This window comes from Pseudophryne corroboree, chromosome 3 (genome assembly GCF_028390025.1).
Source record: "Pseudophryne corroboree isolate aPseCor3 chromosome 3, aPseCor3.hap2, whole genome shotgun sequence".
In the NCBI taxonomy this organism is placed as follows: Eukaryota; Metazoa; Chordata; class Amphibia; order Anura; family Myobatrachidae; genus Pseudophryne; species Pseudophryne corroboree.
Genome location: NC_086446.1, coordinates 715542923 through 715560668, shown reverse-complemented (window position 1 = coordinate 715560668; position 17746 = coordinate 715542923). Strand labels below are relative to the sequence as shown.

The 17746-nt window shown below is 46.5% G+C and overlaps 1 protein-coding gene across 2 annotated transcripts in view; it reads left to right on the top strand.

The window, feature by feature from the left end:
- Positions 1-14743, top strand: part of OAT (ornithine aminotransferase) — a 38552-nt gene extending 23809 nt beyond the window's left edge. For both annotated transcript variants that reach the window (XM_063962146.1, XM_063962145.1), the window contains exons 6-10: positions 7928-8050; positions 8130-8258; positions 8610-8723; positions 8818-8962; positions 13655-14743. In XM_063962146.1, the coding sequence (XP_063818216.1) occupies positions 7928-8050; positions 8130-8258; positions 8610-8723; positions 8818-8962; positions 13655-13815 (672 nt within the window). In that variant the 3' untranslated portion in view covers positions 13816-14743. The remainder of the gene's footprint in view (positions 1-7927; positions 8051-8129; positions 8259-8609; positions 8724-8817; positions 8963-13654) is intronic.
- The last annotated feature ends 3003 nt before the right edge of the window (positions 14744-17746 follow it).

Genomic DNA, 17746 nt, shown 5'->3' with positions numbered 1-17746 from the left:
GGAACCTTTTTTCTACCAACGGCCATTTGGATATGTATAAAATCCTTCGGGGGCCATACAAAAATTATCAACTTAAAAATTACCCTGCCCCCCAGTAGTTATGCCTCCAGTAGTTATGCCCCTCAGAGGTACAGGTGTGGCCAATTAAAATGGGACGTGATGCACATGTGCCAGATCGCTCACCGTTGCAGGTCCATCCGGCAGCGGGGGGCGTGTCTCAGCTGTCGGGTCATGGCAGGGAGGAGAGCGCGGCTATGTCAGGCTGGAGCGGCGTGTAGGACCTCAAACCACCCGCCAGTTCATGAGCCAATCAGAGCTCGCAGACCGGCAGTGGCGGATCTTGATTGGCTGCTGGCCCGCGAGCTCTGATTGGCTCACGAACCGGCGGCTGGTTTGAGATTCTACCTGCGGCTGCCGGACATAGGGCAGGGAGGAGAGCGCAGCTAGTAACAGCTGAGACATGCCACCGCTGGACTGAGCGGCGGCATGTCTCGCTGCCAAACTAGCGAGTGGGCCGGAAACAAACTGCTTTGCGGTACGGAGGTTCCCCACCCCTGGTTTAATGCAATGCCTGTGGCCTTCCAGACCGGACCATACAGTCCATCATTGTTTAAAATGTGGTCTGCTCTTAAAGAGAAACAGGTCTGCTCTTTACAGCTGACAACGCAGCGCCGTTCTTTTCTCTTCTAGTCTGCAGCTTTGGCCAAATTTAATCTGAGATTGAAAGTATGGATTTCTCATTGCCTTAACATCTGTCCGTGGCTAGCCCTGTGTATTGTCATAGATCCTTATTCAGGTTTGTTGGCAAAGCAGAAAAAGCAAGCAACTGTGCAAAACCAAGTTACACTGCAGGTGGAGCAGATGTAACATGTGCAGAGAGATTTAGATTTTGAGGGTATTCAAACTAAATTCTAAATTGCAGTGTGAAAATAAAGCAGTCAGTATTTGCCCTGCACAGAAACAATATAACCCACTCAAATCTAAATCTCTGCACATGTTACACCTGCTCCACCTGCAGTGCACATGGTTTTGCCCAGTTGCTAACAAACCCAAAACACCCATTGGCAGCAAGCACTGATTGAGCCCATGAGTTCTGATATGTTCTGCCTGATGTCCACCAGCTGGATCTGACCAAGTTTATACAGCTATATCAGATTTCTAGCAGTAACTGCAAACATCTATATCTCATCATTAAGAGACCTGTGGTTAAGTTTCTTCCGAGGTTTGCGGGCAAAAGTAACACTTTAGTGGTAGTTCAGTTATATTGCATATAAACTAGACACATGGTTCCGTAGGTATTTCTGTACTTTTGTACATTGGGTCCTAAAATGTCATCCTTATGGCTCTACCTGGATATTTTGTACATACACCTAGTGGCAAGGTGAGAATGCAAACCTGTTACAAAGCACTACATGTGGTTCTTCATCGCATGATGCGTCTTAGAACAGGTCATCATTTTTGCTGTCAAACGACAGAGCTGTCACCTATGTATGAAGAGCCCTTACTTAGCAATTGGTTAGGTCCTATCTACTGCGCAGACTAGTCTTCCTGCCCTATCCCAAGATGGCTGCCGATACCTGAGCATGTGTGGAGTCCTTTTGGAGCTGAAAGACTGCGGGTACTGACATGGAGGGAGAAAGATTTCTCTTATGTCGTAGAGGATGCTGGGGACTCCGTAAGGACCATGGGGAATAGACGGGCTCCGCAGGAGACATGGGCACTAAAAAGAACTTTAGATATGGGTGTGCATTGGCTCCTCACTCTATGCCCCTCCTCCAGACCTCAGTTTGATACTGTGTCCAGAGGAGACTGGGTGCATTACAGGGAGCTCTCCTGAGTTTCCTGAAAGAAATTTTGTTAGGTTTTTTATTTTTAGGGAGCCTGCTGGCAACAGGCTCCCTGCATCGAGGGACTGAGGAGAGAGAAGCAGACCTACTTAACTGCTAGGCTCTGCTTCTTAGGCTACTGGACACCATTAGCTCCAGAGGGAGTCGAAAAGCAGGTCTCTCCTAGCTGTTCATCCCGGAGCCGCGCCGCCGTCCTCCTCACAAAGCCGGAAGATAGAAATGTGTATGAGAAGAAAGAAGACTTCAGAGGCGGCAGAAGACTTCGGATCTTCACTGAGGTAAAGCACAGCGGTAACGCTGCGCGCCATTGCTCCCGTACAACACACACACGGCAGGCACTGTAAGGGTGCAGGGCGCAGGGGGGGGCGCCCTGGGCAGCAATTTAAACCTCTGGTCTGGCAAAATCAGGACATATATGGGCTCTGCACTGTATATTTGAGATCCCCCGCCAGTTTTTAAAAGAAATCAAGCGGGACCGAATCCTGCCGCTGAGGGGGCGGAGCTTGATCCTCAGCACTCACCAGCGCTATTTTCTCCACCGCACACCGCTGAGAAGCTGGCTCCCCGGACTCTTCCCTGCTGAACACGGTGACAGAGGGTTTGAAAGAAAGGTGAGGGGGGGTGGCACATAATTTGGCGCAGTATTATATTTATATATATATATATATATATATATATATATATATATATATATATATATATATATATATATATATATAATTTTATATTTATATTATATTATAATTTATATTTTATATTTATATTAGTAATTTTTTTCCCCTGGGTCATTGGCGCTGGGTGTGTGCTGGCATACTCTCTCTGTCTCTCCAAAGGGCCTTGTTGGGGTAACGGTCTCCAGATAGAGCAGGCATGGGGAACCTTTGGCCCTCCAGCTGTTGAACTACACATATTAGCATGCCCTGCTACAGTTTTGCTATTTGGCTATGCTAAAACTGTTGCAGGGCATGATGGGATGTGTAGTTCAACAGCAGCTGGAGGGCCGCAGGTTCCCCACCCCTGAGATAGAGAATTCCCCTAGTGTGTGGTGTCGGTACGCGTGTGTCGGCATGTCTGAAGCGAAAGGCTCTTCTAGGGAGGAGGTGGAGCAAATGAGTGTGGTGTCTCCGTCGGCAACGCCGACACCTGACTGGTTGGATATGTGGAATGTTTTAAATGCAAATGTGAATTTATTGCACAAAAGGTTAGACAAAGCTGAGTCCAGGGACTGTACAAGTTTAGCTCTGCCTTTCACTATGTCACAGGGACCTTCTGGGTCTCAAAAGCGCCGACTATCCCAAATAGTAGACACTGATACCGACACGGATTCTGACTCCAGTGTAGACTACCATGATGCAAAGTTGCAGCCAAAATTGGCTAAAAGTATTCATTATATGATTATTGCTATAAAAGAGGTGTTGCATAAAACAGATGAACCCTCGGTCCCTGACACGAGGGTGCGCATGTATAAGGAGAAGAAACCTGAGGTAACCTTTCCCCCATCTCATGAGCTGAACAAATTATTTGAAAAGGCGTGGGAATCTCCAGACAAACTGCAGATTCCCAAAAGGATTCTTATGGCGTATCCTTTCCCGACTAAGGACAGGATACGGTGGGAATCCTCCCCGAGGGTGGAAAAAGCGTTGACACGCTTATCCAAAAAGGTAGCGCTGCCATCTCAAGATACGGCAACCCTCAAGGATCCTGCTAATCGCAGGCAGGAGACTACCTTGAAGTCTATTTACACACATACTGGTACCTTACTCAGACCGGCGATGGCTTGGGTTTGTAGCGCGGTAGCAGCGTGGACAGATACCTTATCTGCTGATATAGATACGCTGGATAAGGAGAACATTTTATTGACCCTGGGTCATATTAAAGATGCTGTCCTATATATGAGAGATGCTCAGAGAGACATTGGCCTACTGGGTTCCAGAGCCAACGCTATGGCGATTGCCCTATGGACCAGACAATGGACGGGTGATGCCGACTCGAATAGGCATATGGAGGTTTTACCTTACAAGGGTGAGGAATTGTTTGGGGAAGGTCTCACGGACCTGGTTTCCACGGCTACGGCAGGTAAATCAACCTTTTTGCCTTATGTTTCCTCACAGCCTAAGAAAACACCACATTATCAGATGCAGTCCTTTCGGTCGCATAAACCCAAGAGAGTGGGGGATCTTCCTTTCTTGCCAGAGGTAAGGGCAAGGGGAAAAAGCTGCCAACCACAGCTAGTTCCCAGGAGCAGAAGTCCTCCCCGGCCTCTACAAAATCCACCGCATGACGCTGGGGCTCCGCTGAGGGAGTCCGCCCCAGTGGGGGCACGTCTTCTACTTTTCAGCCACGTCTGGGTTCACTCACAGGTGGATCCCTGGGCAATAGAAATTGTTTCCCAGGGTTACAAGCTGGAATTCGAATAGGTGCCTTCTCGCCGGTTTTTCAAATCGGCCCTACCGGCTTCTCCCCCAGAGAGGGAGATAGTGTTAAATGCAATTCAAAAATTGTCTTCAACAAGTGGTGGTCAAAGTCCCCCTGCTGCAGCAGGGGATGGGGTATTACTCAACCCTGTTTGTAGTTCCGAAACCGGACGGTTCGGTCAGGCCCATTTTTTATTTAAAATCCTTAAATCTATACTTAAAAAGGTTCAAGTTCAAGATGGGGTCGCTCAGAGCGGTCCTCGCCAGCCTGGAAGGGGGGGATTATATGGTGTCCCTGGACATAAAGGATGCATACCTTCATGTCCCCATATATCCACCTCATCAGGCGTTCCTGAGGTTTGCTGTACAGGATTGTCATTACCAATTTCAGACGTTGCCGTTTGGGCTTTCCACGGCCCCGAGAATTTTCACCAAGGTAATGGCGGAAATGATGGTGCTCCTGCGCAAGCAGGGTGTCACAATTATCCCATACTTGGATGATCTCCTAATAAAAGCGAGATTGAGAGAACAGTTACTGAACAGCGCATCTCTCCCTGAGGGTGTTGCAACAGCACGGCTGGATTCTCAATATCCTGAAGTCACAGTTGGTTCCAACGACTCGTTTGCCTTTCTTAGGCATGATTCTGGATACAGACCAGAAAAGGGTTTATCTTCCGATGGAAAAGGCCCAAGAACTCATGTCTTTGGTCAAGGACCTATTGAAGCCAAAAAGGGTGTCAGTATATCACTGCACTCGAGTTCTGGGAAAGATGGTGGCGACTTACGAGGCCATTCCATTCGGCAGGTTCCATGCGAGAACTTTTCAATGGGACCTTCTGGACAAGTGGTCAGTCTCATCTACAGATTCATCAGATGATCACCCTGTCCCCCAGGGCCAGGGTATCTCTCCTGTGGTGGCTGCAGAGTGCTCACCTTCTGGAGGGTCGCAGGTTCGGCATTCAGGACTGGGTTCTGGTAACCACGGACGCGAGCCTCCGAGGTTGGGAGCAATCACAAAGGGAAGAAACTTCCAGGGTCTCTGGTCAAGCCAGGAGGCTTGTCTTCACATCGACATACTGGAGTTGAGGGCCATATACAACGCCCTTCGACAAGCGGAAAATTTGCTTCGCGACCTACCGGTTCTGATCCAGTTAGACAACATCACCGCAGTGGCGCATGTAAACCGCCAAGGCGGAACAAAGAGCAGAGTGGCAATGGCAGAAGCCACCAAGATTCTTCGCTGGGCGGAAAATCATGTAAGTGCAATGACAGCAGTCTTCATTCCGGGAGTGGACAACTGGGAAGCAGACTTCCTCAGCAGACACGATCTACATCCAGGAGAGTGGGGACTTCATCAGGAAGTCTTCGCAGAGATTGCAAGTCGGTGGGGACTGCCTCAGATAGACATGATGGCGTCACGCCTCAACAAGAAACTACCGAAGTATTGCGCCAGGTCGAGGGACCCTCAGGCAGTGGCGGTGGACGCCCTGGTGACACCATGGGTGTTTCAGTCGGTCTATGGGTTCCCTCCTCTTCCGCTCATCAAAGATATTGAGAATCATAAGACGAAGAGGAGTACAGACAATTCTCATTGTTCCAGATTGGCCGCGAGGGGCCTGGTATCCGGATCTGCATGAAATGCTCACAGAAGATCCGTGGCCTCTTCCTCTCAGAGAGGACCTGTTACAACAGGGGCCGTGTCTGTTCCAAGACTTACCGCGGCTGCATTTGACGGCATGGCGGTTGAACGCCGGATCCTAGCGGAAAAGGTCATTCCAACTCTGATAAAGGCTAGGAAAGACATGACAGCTAAACATTATCACCGTATATGGCGAAAGTATGTATCTTGGTGTGAGTCCAGGAATGCTCCTCCGGAAGAATTCCATTTGGGCCGTTTCCTTCACTTCCTACAGACTGGAGTGAATTTGGGCCTAAAATTAGGTTCCATTAAGGTTCAGATTTCGGCCCTATCCATTTTCTTTCAGAAGGAATTGGCTTCTCTCCCAGAAGTCCAGACTTTTGTGAAGGGAGTGCTGCATATCCAGCCTCCTTTTGTGCATCCAGTGGCACCCTGGGACCTTAACGTGGTGTTGCGGTTCCTTAAGTCTCACTGGTTTGAACCACTTAAAACGGTGGAATTAAAATATCTCACTTGGAAAGTGGTCATGTTGTTGGCCTTGGCATCGGCAAGGCGAGTGTCGGAGTTGGCGGCTTTATCTCACAAGAGCCCCTATCTGATTTTCCATGTGGATAGAGCAGAGTTGCGGACTCGTCAATTTTTGCCCAAGGTGGTTTCTTTTCATATGAACCAACCTATTGTGGTGCCTGTGGCTACATGGGATTTGGAGGATTCAGAGTCCCTTGATGTGGTCAGGGCATTGAAAATTTGTGGCCAGAACGGCTCGGGTTAGGAAAACAGAGGCACTGTTTGTCCTGTATGCAGCCGACAAGGTTGGCGCTCCTGCTTCGAAGCAGGCTATTGCTCGCTGGATCTGTAACACTGTTCAGCAGGCTCATTCTACGGCTGGATTGCCGTTACCGAATTCTGTAAAGGCCCATTCCACTAGGAAGGTGGGCTCTTCTTGGGTGGCTGTCCGAGGTGTCTCGGCATTACAGCTTTGCCGAGCTGCTACTTGGTTGGGTTCAAACACCTTTGCGACGTTCTACAAGTTTGATACCCTGGCTGATGAGGACCTCATGTTTGCTCAGTCGGTGCTGCAGAGTCATCCGCACTCTCCCGCCCGTTTTGGAGCTTTGGTATAATCCCCATGGTCCTTACGGAGTCCCCAGCATCCTCTAGGACGTAAGAGAAAGTAAAATTTGCTTCGCGATTTTAAACCTACTGGTAAATCTTTTTCTCCTAGTCCGTAGAGGATGCTGGGCGCCCGTCCCAGTGCGGACTACATCTGCAAGACTTGTATATAGTTTTTGCTTACTTAAGGGTTAAGTTACAGTTTTGATCAGTCTCGGGCTGATGCTGTTTTGTTTCATGCTGTTAACTGGTTCGTATATTCCAGGTTATACGGTGTGGATGGTGTGGGCTGGTATGAATCTTGCCCTTAGATTAACAAAAATCCTTTCCTTGTACTGTCTGTCTCCTCTAAGCACAGTTTCTCTAACTGAGGTCTGGAGGAGGGGCATAGAGGGAGGAGCCAGTGTACACCCATATCTAAAGTTCTTTTTAGTGCCCATGTCTCCTGCGGAGCCCGTCTTTTCCCCATGGTCCTTACGGAGTCCCCAGCATCCTCTACGGACTAGGAGAAAAAGATTTACCGGTAGGTTTAAAATCTTATTTTCTCCAGCTTCACTCCTATGAAAGACTTGGTTAATACCTGCTATAAATCCTACAGCATCCTATACAGCTACCTGTTTGCAGCATACACTCACTGGTGAGCTATATGAAACGCCGATCTGCTCAAGTTTCACTCCATCAGTGTACATGTAACAGGGAGTACGGCTGTATCTGCTATATATCAGTAATCCAACACTGCTGGTTAGGTAACTGGGCTGTCCATAATTTTAGTCATCCGCTGGTGTGTGCCTATGTAACTGCAAAATAAACACTTATGATAAACTGTAATGGCTGTATACTGTTGGCCCAGTCCTGCTCTTCTGTGAGTCTAACAGACACTTTAACACTTCACGTTTATTTTGTTTTCTCATTAGAGAGCACTGCAAGACCCCAACGTGGCTGCATTTATGGTTGAACCAATTCAGGGTGAGGCTGGTGTCATTGTCCCTGATGAAGGCTACCTGACTGAAGTGAAGCGACTGTGCACCGCACACAATGTAGGTTGACTTTAAATTCTATACACGAAGAACATTCTACTTACCCCAGAGAATGTAACGGTCATGCGTCTCTTTGCAGGTGCTTTTCATTGCCGATGAGGTGCAGACTGGATTGGCCAGAACTGGAAAGATGCTGGCAGTAGATTACGAGAATGTTCATCCAGATATTGTGGTGCTGGGAAAAGCCCTGTCCGGAGGCGTTTACCCTGTAAGCACATATGGGATTCTATTACTTACACTAGGGTGCTATAGAATAGAACATTTCCTGGAGGGTGTAGATGTTGTGTAGATCTAGAATAGATGATCATTGAATTTACTAGGTTAAGTAATATACGGGCATCCTTCCTATATAGTAGTATAAACCTAGTGCAGTGTTGGACCATTAGTTTGAAGATGCTATTGTGGGACCAGGCAAAACGGTCTATCTTTCACTAAGTTGTCTTGGGGCACACAGATGGCTTTGCTGCTTCTTTATATAGATCAGTGGTTCTAGACCGCAACAGGGTTATATGATGGAGTATATTATATTGTGGACTAACCATTTGCTATGTTTGCCCAGGTCTCTGCTGTTCTCTGTGATGATGAAGTGATGCTCACCATTAAGCCAGGAGAACATGGCTCCACATACGGTGGCAATCCCCTGGCCTGCCGCGTGGCAATAGCCGCTCTAGAGGTGAGATCTCATTTACTTGACCCAGTGTTCCTTATTCATCCAGTGTGTTCCTTGTGTAATCTATCCATGTCTTATTGGTGTAACTTGTTCCCAGGTTCTTGAAGAGGAGAACTTGGCAGAGAACGCCATGGTGATGGGTGAGCTACTGAGAGCAGAGCTCATGAAGAGTCCTTCGGACATAGTTACTGCTGTTAGAGGGAAAGGGCTCCTGAATGCCATCGTCATTAATCAAACACAAGGTAATCTGCTCTACAATGCAAAGCATTGACTTCTACACTTGTCTCCAGACCAGAGGTTCTCCTCTCCAATCAAGTATCTAACAGGTCATCTTTTAAGGATTTCTGGCTGTGGAGATAGGTGGGATAATTACTGACCCGTCAAAATAGATCAAATAAACTGTACGTTATTAAATAATCCGTAAAACATGAACTGTTTGTGGAACTTGATTGCAGTTGAGAACCCCTTTTCCCAGACTATGCCAATCTGTACTGGTTTAATGGTCACTTTGTTCTTCTAGTTTCTGGTTTGTTCCTAGATCTCCTGATTTGGGGGCATATTTAGTCATGATCTTATTACTACAATAAGGAATTATGTTTTGCAGGGATGTTCCGTGAAACACAGACGGGGGCTGCGATAAGAGCCTGTCCCTGCGATCTGTTAAAGTAGAGTGATCGCCAATGCGGGACTGATACTCCAATTGAAAACAAAGATATCTGCTGTGGTCCTCCCAGATAGATCCAGGGAATAATAAATTTGCAGAGGATATGCCACTAATAGTAAATACTTTAGTACCTCCCAACTTATGCTGTGCAGTTGGTGGTGTGGCCTTGTACCATCAAGGCCATCCCACCTTGTGTGTGACAATTTAGGGCTGTGATGGCACCTCACGTTTATCCTCACGCTGGAGGCAAGCCCAATACTCCGGCAGCTGTGCACGGCTACAGCAGTGGTGACAATGTTCTACTCCAACTTCCCGACCGCCTGCGGGACGCTAAAGCCCATGGATGCAACAGTGCCTGAAAATCGGGACTGTCTCGTTGAAATCAGGAACATTCGCAGATATGACTTAGTGTCTCTGGGGTCTATTCATGAAGCAGTGAAAAGTGTGGAGAAGTGAGCCAATAGAGAAGTTGCCCATGGTAACCAATCAGCATTGACGTAACATCTATAATTTGCATACTATAAAATTATACGGAGCAGCTGATTAGTTGCCATGGACAACTTCTCCACTGGCTCACTTCTCCACTGTTTTCACTGCTTCATGAATAGACCCCTATGTGCCTTGTTACAGTTCATAAAATCTGAAACAAAGCAATGTTTTGCGCCATGTTTCACTGCAGGGATTTGATGAGGTGCCATTGGGATACAGTGGGCAGCAATCCATTTGGAATGCTGGTATGTTTAGGGAATGGCAGAGTAATTTTAAAATACAGTTAAATAAAACTTAATGCTACTGTTTAGTATACAGCGACTGGATTGTGTTTAGCAATTTTCATTCCTGTCCACAATCCAGTCGCTGTATACTAAACAGTAGCATGATCTGTACCGACTGATCAGTGATGGGGTGCTCCTAAAATGCGCTCTTTAATTAGGTCAGAAATGAGACCGAGATTATTGTATGTTCCTAAACCCAAAATAGACATCTGTTCCGGGTCTAAGAATTAGTTTTACAAACTACCCTTCAGTGTTCTATGGGAATTATTCTAGAAGACAATTGTCCTATTATGCGTGCATTATGCGTTGCATTCCGTGAGCTAAGCAGAGCTGTGCGTGACAAACAGAAATGCCGTCTGTATGTAGCCTAATAATGAATGGAATGCCAAACTTTTATCTCCAGGATTTCTATATACAAAGAACCCACTTAATCCACTGGAATGTGGCTACTGTACTAGCTAAACATTCATTTGCATAGTGCTGACACCTCCGCTAGCTGTCTAGCACAGTGGTTCCCAAATGTGGTCCTTAAGGCATCTCAACAATCCTGGTCTAAAGGATATCCATGACGGATAGGGTTACCACCTCATCCCTTTAATTCTGAACACATTTTAATTACACAGGCTCTGTGGCTGGCTGATTTCAAGACTCCATTTCACCTGGTTTAAATCGCCCACAGAACCTGTGTAATTAATGTGTCCAGAATTAAAGGGATGAGGTGGTAACCCTAATGGCTGAGCCAGATGCCTAAATCAAAATGACTGAGATTCTAATTAATTCACCTGTGCTTTTTATACTTAAAACCTGGACGGTTGGAGTGCCTTGAGGACCACGTTTAAGAACCACTGGTCTAGCATCTAATCTCAGATGAACATCCCATAGAGAAACTCCTCAATCATAAGGAACGAACATGCTCCAAACATTGCCTCTGTAGTCTGTCTGACATTCTCCATTGATTCCACATTTGGTATCCTCAGTTGTATGCGGGTGTCTCACTAACTTTCTCTAGATACATGTAACATGATTGAGATTGAATGTTGGGAACAAAGGACAGTTCAGAGTCAATGATACCTTAGCAGCGAGCTTGTGGGGTAGGACTGATTGTCGAGTTCTCAACAGTGATAGAGAGATAATAGGCTCTATGGCACTTTAAATTCCCTTCACTTTTCCATTGCATTTCCACAGCACTAAGGCTACAGCCACACATAGCGGCCAAGCGGGTCCCTTTTAGCGGGATCTACTTGGTCGGAAGGAGAGTGCACAAGGGCGCCTGCAGGCATCCACACATGTGAGGCAGTCCCGCTGCCGGGTCCGACCGCAGCATGCTGTGGTTGGGCCGGATGGCAGGACAATGGGATTTCAATGTGAACACATACGTTCCGATGTATGCGTTCACACCCGCACTGTGTTGCATTGAAATCCTGTTCTGCTGCATCCCGCAGAACAGGATCCGTGTGAACATACAACCCCCCTCTCGGCTAAGCGGGTCCTGTTCAGTGTTCAAATTACTATTTATATATTTATATGGTGCCACATGGGATCCGCAGCGCCCAATTAGAGTAAACAAATAAGCAAAACGTGAAGACAGTGACTTACACTTCAATACAATATAGGACAAGTACAGGGTATATAAACATGGCTGAGTCAGTAAACAGCACTGAAATAAGGATCAGGGTGGCAGAAAACTGAGGGATTTGGTGCCATCAAAGGAAGTATTGAAAAGAAGATAGGTTTAGGAAGAGACGTAAAAGCACATGAGGGAAGAGGGCCCTGCTCATGAGAGCTTACATTCTAAAGGGGAGGGACAGACAGACAGGGGTGACACAGATTGGGTACATAGAGAGCATGGAACAGAGGCTTAGGATGAGAGAAGGCTGGGTTTGGTGAAGAAGTGGGTCTTGAGAGCCCGTTTGAAGTTTTGTGGAGGGCTGGAGAGTCTGATGGAGAGGTAGGGAATTCCAGAAAATGTCCAAAACCTGATACTCAGACGAGTTAGTTAAATCTGTGATTTAACCAATTTGTATGAACACTTTGTTTGTTTTCCAGTGTCTGGGAGCAAATGGTCAATTGTAACTTGCTCTCATCAATTACCAGCTTTTCATTCCAACCAGCCAGATAATTGTACAGTGTTCTGCCTAGCTTGACTCTAGCAGAGTTGCACCTGACCTGGCACTGCTTGGCATGTTGAGGCTAGATCTGAGGACACATCTGTAGGTTGCATGACTCCTTTCTATTTTTTTTTCTTTTTTTCTTTACTGTGGTTACAAGCCAGGGCTGTAACCTTATCTAATTTAGACATCCGCATTGTTAATGTGAGTTTTATTTGGAGTAAATACTGCTTTAAGTTAGCACCTCTAGAGTGAGTAATACAGGGAAGAATCCTTATTCCTATGTCAAACTGACACCTACAGAAGAATATTTATATTCAGAAGTTTATAAATGGTAAAATATGGCCAATAAAAATATAATTTTTCATGTCCTATTCTGTAAAAGAAATAAACCGATATAGATATGATGTAGAACAATTATGTTGAGTTATTGTACTGTTGGAGTTTTTAAACTTGCAGATGGAAGTTGTGTGTTTTCCAACGTTTTTATTAACTTGTATATACACACTTAAATCACGATAGAGACATTTTAATTTACCCAAAAATACTGTAAACACTTATTTGCTGAAATACACTCGGTGGCTATCTTTCTTCCATTATACATAAAGGTTGCAGAAATATCAGCAATTTGACATCATATAATAGCCTCTGATACTTTGCTTCTGGCCTCTACACAATCCTGCTACCTTATTTTCCGGGGTGCAGGGGTGATATTTTTTTATGTACATCGCATAGGTTGTACACGGCAGAGTTAACGCACAAGGATACTATGATGTCCGGGATACGGTCATTATCGTATCGGTCGACATGAGTTTTTTCCTTTTTTTCTTTGGAGCTTTTTCATACTTTACAATCCACGTGGACTACGATAGGGAATGGTTACCTTGCCCGAAGCATGGCGAGTGAAGCGAGCCATTCGAGGGGACACAGTGCACTAATTGGGGTTCCCCGTCACTTTACGAAGAAAATGACACCAAAAAAGTAAAAAAACCCATGTTGACCTTTTTTGCATGTTGACCAATAGTGGTCGACCTAATGACCCCATAACCGTGATGTCCACGGCTTGCCATTTCTAATTGGATTGCACTGGTATCGGGAGTGCCCTTAATGTATATATTCAGCGACGGGAACACACTACACTATGGAACTCATGACTAATTGAATGTGCCCTTATTAATGGAAAGTTATTTGAGAGAATTTTTTTGCATCTTAGTAGCCTTCTATAACATAACTATATTGATTATTGAAATGCTGTTTGTCAGTGGGTAGATCTGCCAGCTCCATTAAGGTTTTTAATTAAAGGGCTTTAGCAAAGAAGTGAAGCTCATGTTGCACGTACAAGATGTTCCTGATAGAAGGCTAAGCTGACTCTGTTCTTTGCCTTTTCAGAATGCGATGCTTGGAAGGTGTGCCTCAGGCTCCGCGATAATGGACTTCTAGCCAAACCCACGCATGGGGACATCATCAGGTTCGCACCACCTCTAACAATTAATGAGCCTGAGCTGCAAGAGTGCGTTGAAATCATCCACAAGACACTGCTGTCATTTTGAGCGGATCTCCTGAGGCCTGGATTCCGCACACCACTTCATGTTGGCGTTCTTTCAGGGGCATGGAATTATCTAAGCAGTTAGTGTTTAGAATTGGGCCACTGGACTTGGTCACTAATGAACAGATGGGGCAGTAAGCTGATCGTCATCCCTATATTGTAATTATCAATTGAACTGGAAGGTTTTCGTGATGGGTAATGATCCAGCTTGCCGGAATAATGACCTAAAATCTCTTTGCGTTGTACTTAGTGTTCAGTATAATGTGCTGTATGTATTGTGGTAGATATTATTTAATAATCTATTTCTAGAGACGTTCTGCTTCCTATAAAGATGTGTGTAAAATAGCTTGTTCGTTACTGTCCATTTAGAATGTTAGTAGTGTATTCAGCATTTGGCAAGAAGGAATGAAACTCATGGATATTTTCCGGCATAGCTATGCCACCCATACACTCCACATGTGATTGAAGTAATATGTCCCTGTTTCGTTCATTGATGTGTTTACCCCATGATGACTGATTCTACACTCAAATAACAAGGTACAGCTTGCTGTGGTTTATTATAGTCCTGCAAGTAGCCTATACAGAGCAGTAATTCATGTTGGTGCACAATCTACTATGCATTCTTGTAAATTAGCAGTAATGTTGGTGCACAATCTATTCCGCATTCTGCATGCGTGTTGACATTTATTTTGAAATTACTGTCCTTTTGTGTATCTTACTGTGCAGTTGTGTTTGCCTTGAAAATCTGGTCCAGCAAGTAGAAATGTCTGCACAAACTGTTACACCGTGTCATCCAACATGGTCTGTTGCACATTCCTTTGTGTATTTTGCATTATTTTATTGCAACAACATTCAACCATGTTCTGAAAGTCATTACAACTTCTAGTCTCCTTTCAACTGTCTGTCGTTACAAATATATGGATTCCAACACATTGGGAGTGTCCTCATCTTTCACACCGCCGTATGCTGGCTGCCCCAGTACTTGGATCTACCTCCCATAATGTTGACCTGATTCAACATATTGATTGGCACCATGTCCTCTTCAGAATGTCTGCATTCTCAAAATGCGGTTATGTTAGGGGGGTGGGGACTAGAGGGGGTTTTGGTTAGGCACTATGGAGGGATTAGGGCAGGCATGTCCAAACTGCGGCCCTCCCAACTGTTGAGAAACTACACATCCCAGCATGCCCTGACACAGCTTTAGCATTCACTGACAGCAAAACTGTTAGGGCATGCTGGGATATGTAGTTTCACAACAGCTGGAGGGCAGCAGTTTGGACATGCCTGGTATAAGGTAACAGGAGCAAATTTTTTATAGTGCTTTTCTGGAACACAGATCACTATATATTTACAGCATATAAACATTTGGGGCCAAATGTAATGGTGAGAGTTTCAGAAAGTGAGAGATTTGGTAAGGTTTTTCAGGGTTTTTTTTTTTTAAAGTGGCAATCATTTACACTGCAAAACCAGGTTGATCTTGCTGTGTAAATGATTGCCACTTTAAAAAAAAAAGACCCTGCAAACCCTTACCAAATCTTTCTGAAACTCACTCTATTACATTTGGCCCATGATGTTTACAAGATGTTTAGGCAGCCATTTTGTGTGAGCCACCAATTTCAGGTTAAACATACGTAGAAGCCAATTGGTTGAGGTAAGAAACATGAGACAAGGGTGTTCTGCTGCTAAAATCCAGAGGGAAGGGGTCATGTTCGCACATGGGGAGCTAGTGGGATGGAGAGAGACATATGGATGAGATGTGTCGAGAAGATGGCCCTTAACAAGGGCTCTGTAGCAGTGCCAGAGTCTTTGCTATCGTGTGCCACATAATCTTGCCAAATATTTCTCCCAAAAGATGGCGTAGACAGCAGATTACATGGGTGAGACAAAGTGGTGTCTATTCTGGGTGCACGGTTATATAGTGCTAGGCCTCTACACCAAGGTTCAGTGTGCACCATGCACAGGCACCCATTCAGAGTTTGACTGGCCCACAGCGGTACTAGGGACACCTCCGGTAGGCCCCACTGCATGAGGGCCCACCTCCTACTTTAGGGATTAGGTTCCAGACTATGCACTTGAATTATACATTATACATTATACATATGCAGTGGTGCAAGTAGAAAAAATGTCTTACGGGTACTGTGTGCGCGCGCGCAAAAAATGGGTGTGGCCAAAAGCCACATGGGGCGTGGCCAAAGAAAATGGGGGTGTGATACACATATGGGGGAGGGGCAGATACACGTATGACCCCAATAGTGTCAGATATACGTTGCCCCACAGTGCTAGATATACGTTGCCCCACAGTGCTAGATATACGTTGCCCCACAGTGCTAGATATACATTGCCCCACAGTGCCAGATATACATTGCCCCACAGTGCCAGATATACATTGCCCCACAGTGCCAGATATACATTGCCCCACAGTGCCAGATATACATTGCCCCACAGTGCCAGATACACAAATGTCCCCAGAGTGCCAGATACGCACATTGCCTCACAGTGCCAGATACGCACATTGCCCCACAGTGCCAGATACGCACATTGCCCCACAGTGCCAGATACGCACATTGCCCCACAGTGCCAGATACGCACATTGCCCCACAGTGCCAGATGCACATTGCCCCACAGTGCCAGATGCACATTGCCCCACAGTGCCAGATGCACATTGCCCCTACAGTGCCAGATATCCCCCAGTGCCAGGTATAACATGCCCCCCAGTGCCAGGTATAACATGCCCCCCTGTGCCAGATATGCCCCCAGTGCCAGGTATACATGCCCCCCTGTGCCAGATATGCCCCCAGTGCCAGGTATCCCCCAGTGCCAGGTATAACATGCCCCCCCAGTGCCAAGTATAACATGCCCCCCCCCCCCCCCCCCAGTGCCAAGTAAACATGCCCCCCTCCCCTACTCACCGCTGCCGTCGCTGTCCTGTCTGTCATGTGAGGGAAGGAGAGTGCAGCCTGCGCCTCTCGTTCCCCTCAGTCTCCGGCGGGTGTCTCAGTTTAATTCAGCGCCGATCCGTGAGCCAATCAGAGCTCGCGGGTGCGAGCTCTGATTGGCTCACGGATCGGCGCTGAAGTAAACAATCAGAGCTCGCACCCGCGAGCTCTGATTGGCTCACGGATCGGCGCTGAATTAAACTGAGACACCCGCCGGAGACTGAGGGGAACGAGAGGCGCAGGCTGCACTCTCCTGCCCTCACATCAGCGGCGGTGCGGCGTGGAGCAGGGGAGGGAGGGAAGGAAGAGGAGCGGCGGCCCGTCGGTGTGGGTACGGCGTACCCACGGCTAAATTCTTACGGGTACGCCGTACCCACCCGTACCTGCCCACTTGCACCACTGTACATATGTTAAAATATTAGAAGTCTATGGTGTATTTTCTACAGTGCATTCCTGTTATTAATCTGGTACATTACCATGTATGCACTAGCAATGATTACGAAGTATATTTATGAAGGGGCCCAGACCATGTACTCTTAATGGTTAGTCAAACCTCTGTAGTGGCTGGCCACACCCTTACACATGGGCCCCTATAACTGCATTCCCCTGGTGAGCCCTTCATGCAGAGCCGGCCTTAACCAATATGATGCCCTAGGCAAGATTTTGGCTGATGCCCCCTAGCACCGCCGCTAGTTCTGCCTCTGACCCTGCACCCTTTCCCAGCATAATCACCACTCATCCACAGCAGTCCTCATTTTGGTGCTCCTATCCCCTATATTTTAAATAGGAACAGTGCGCACATTTGGCGCACAGCCCAAAAAGGGGCTTGTTCTTGCTGGGAAGGGGCATGGCTACACAATAGTACCCCCAATTCAAATGACGCCACACAATAGTGCAACTTTACTCATATTTTATCATGCGATAATGTACCTTATTCACGTTACATCACACAGTAGTACAACTTTACCTTATATACGTTACTCCTTACAGTAGTGCCCC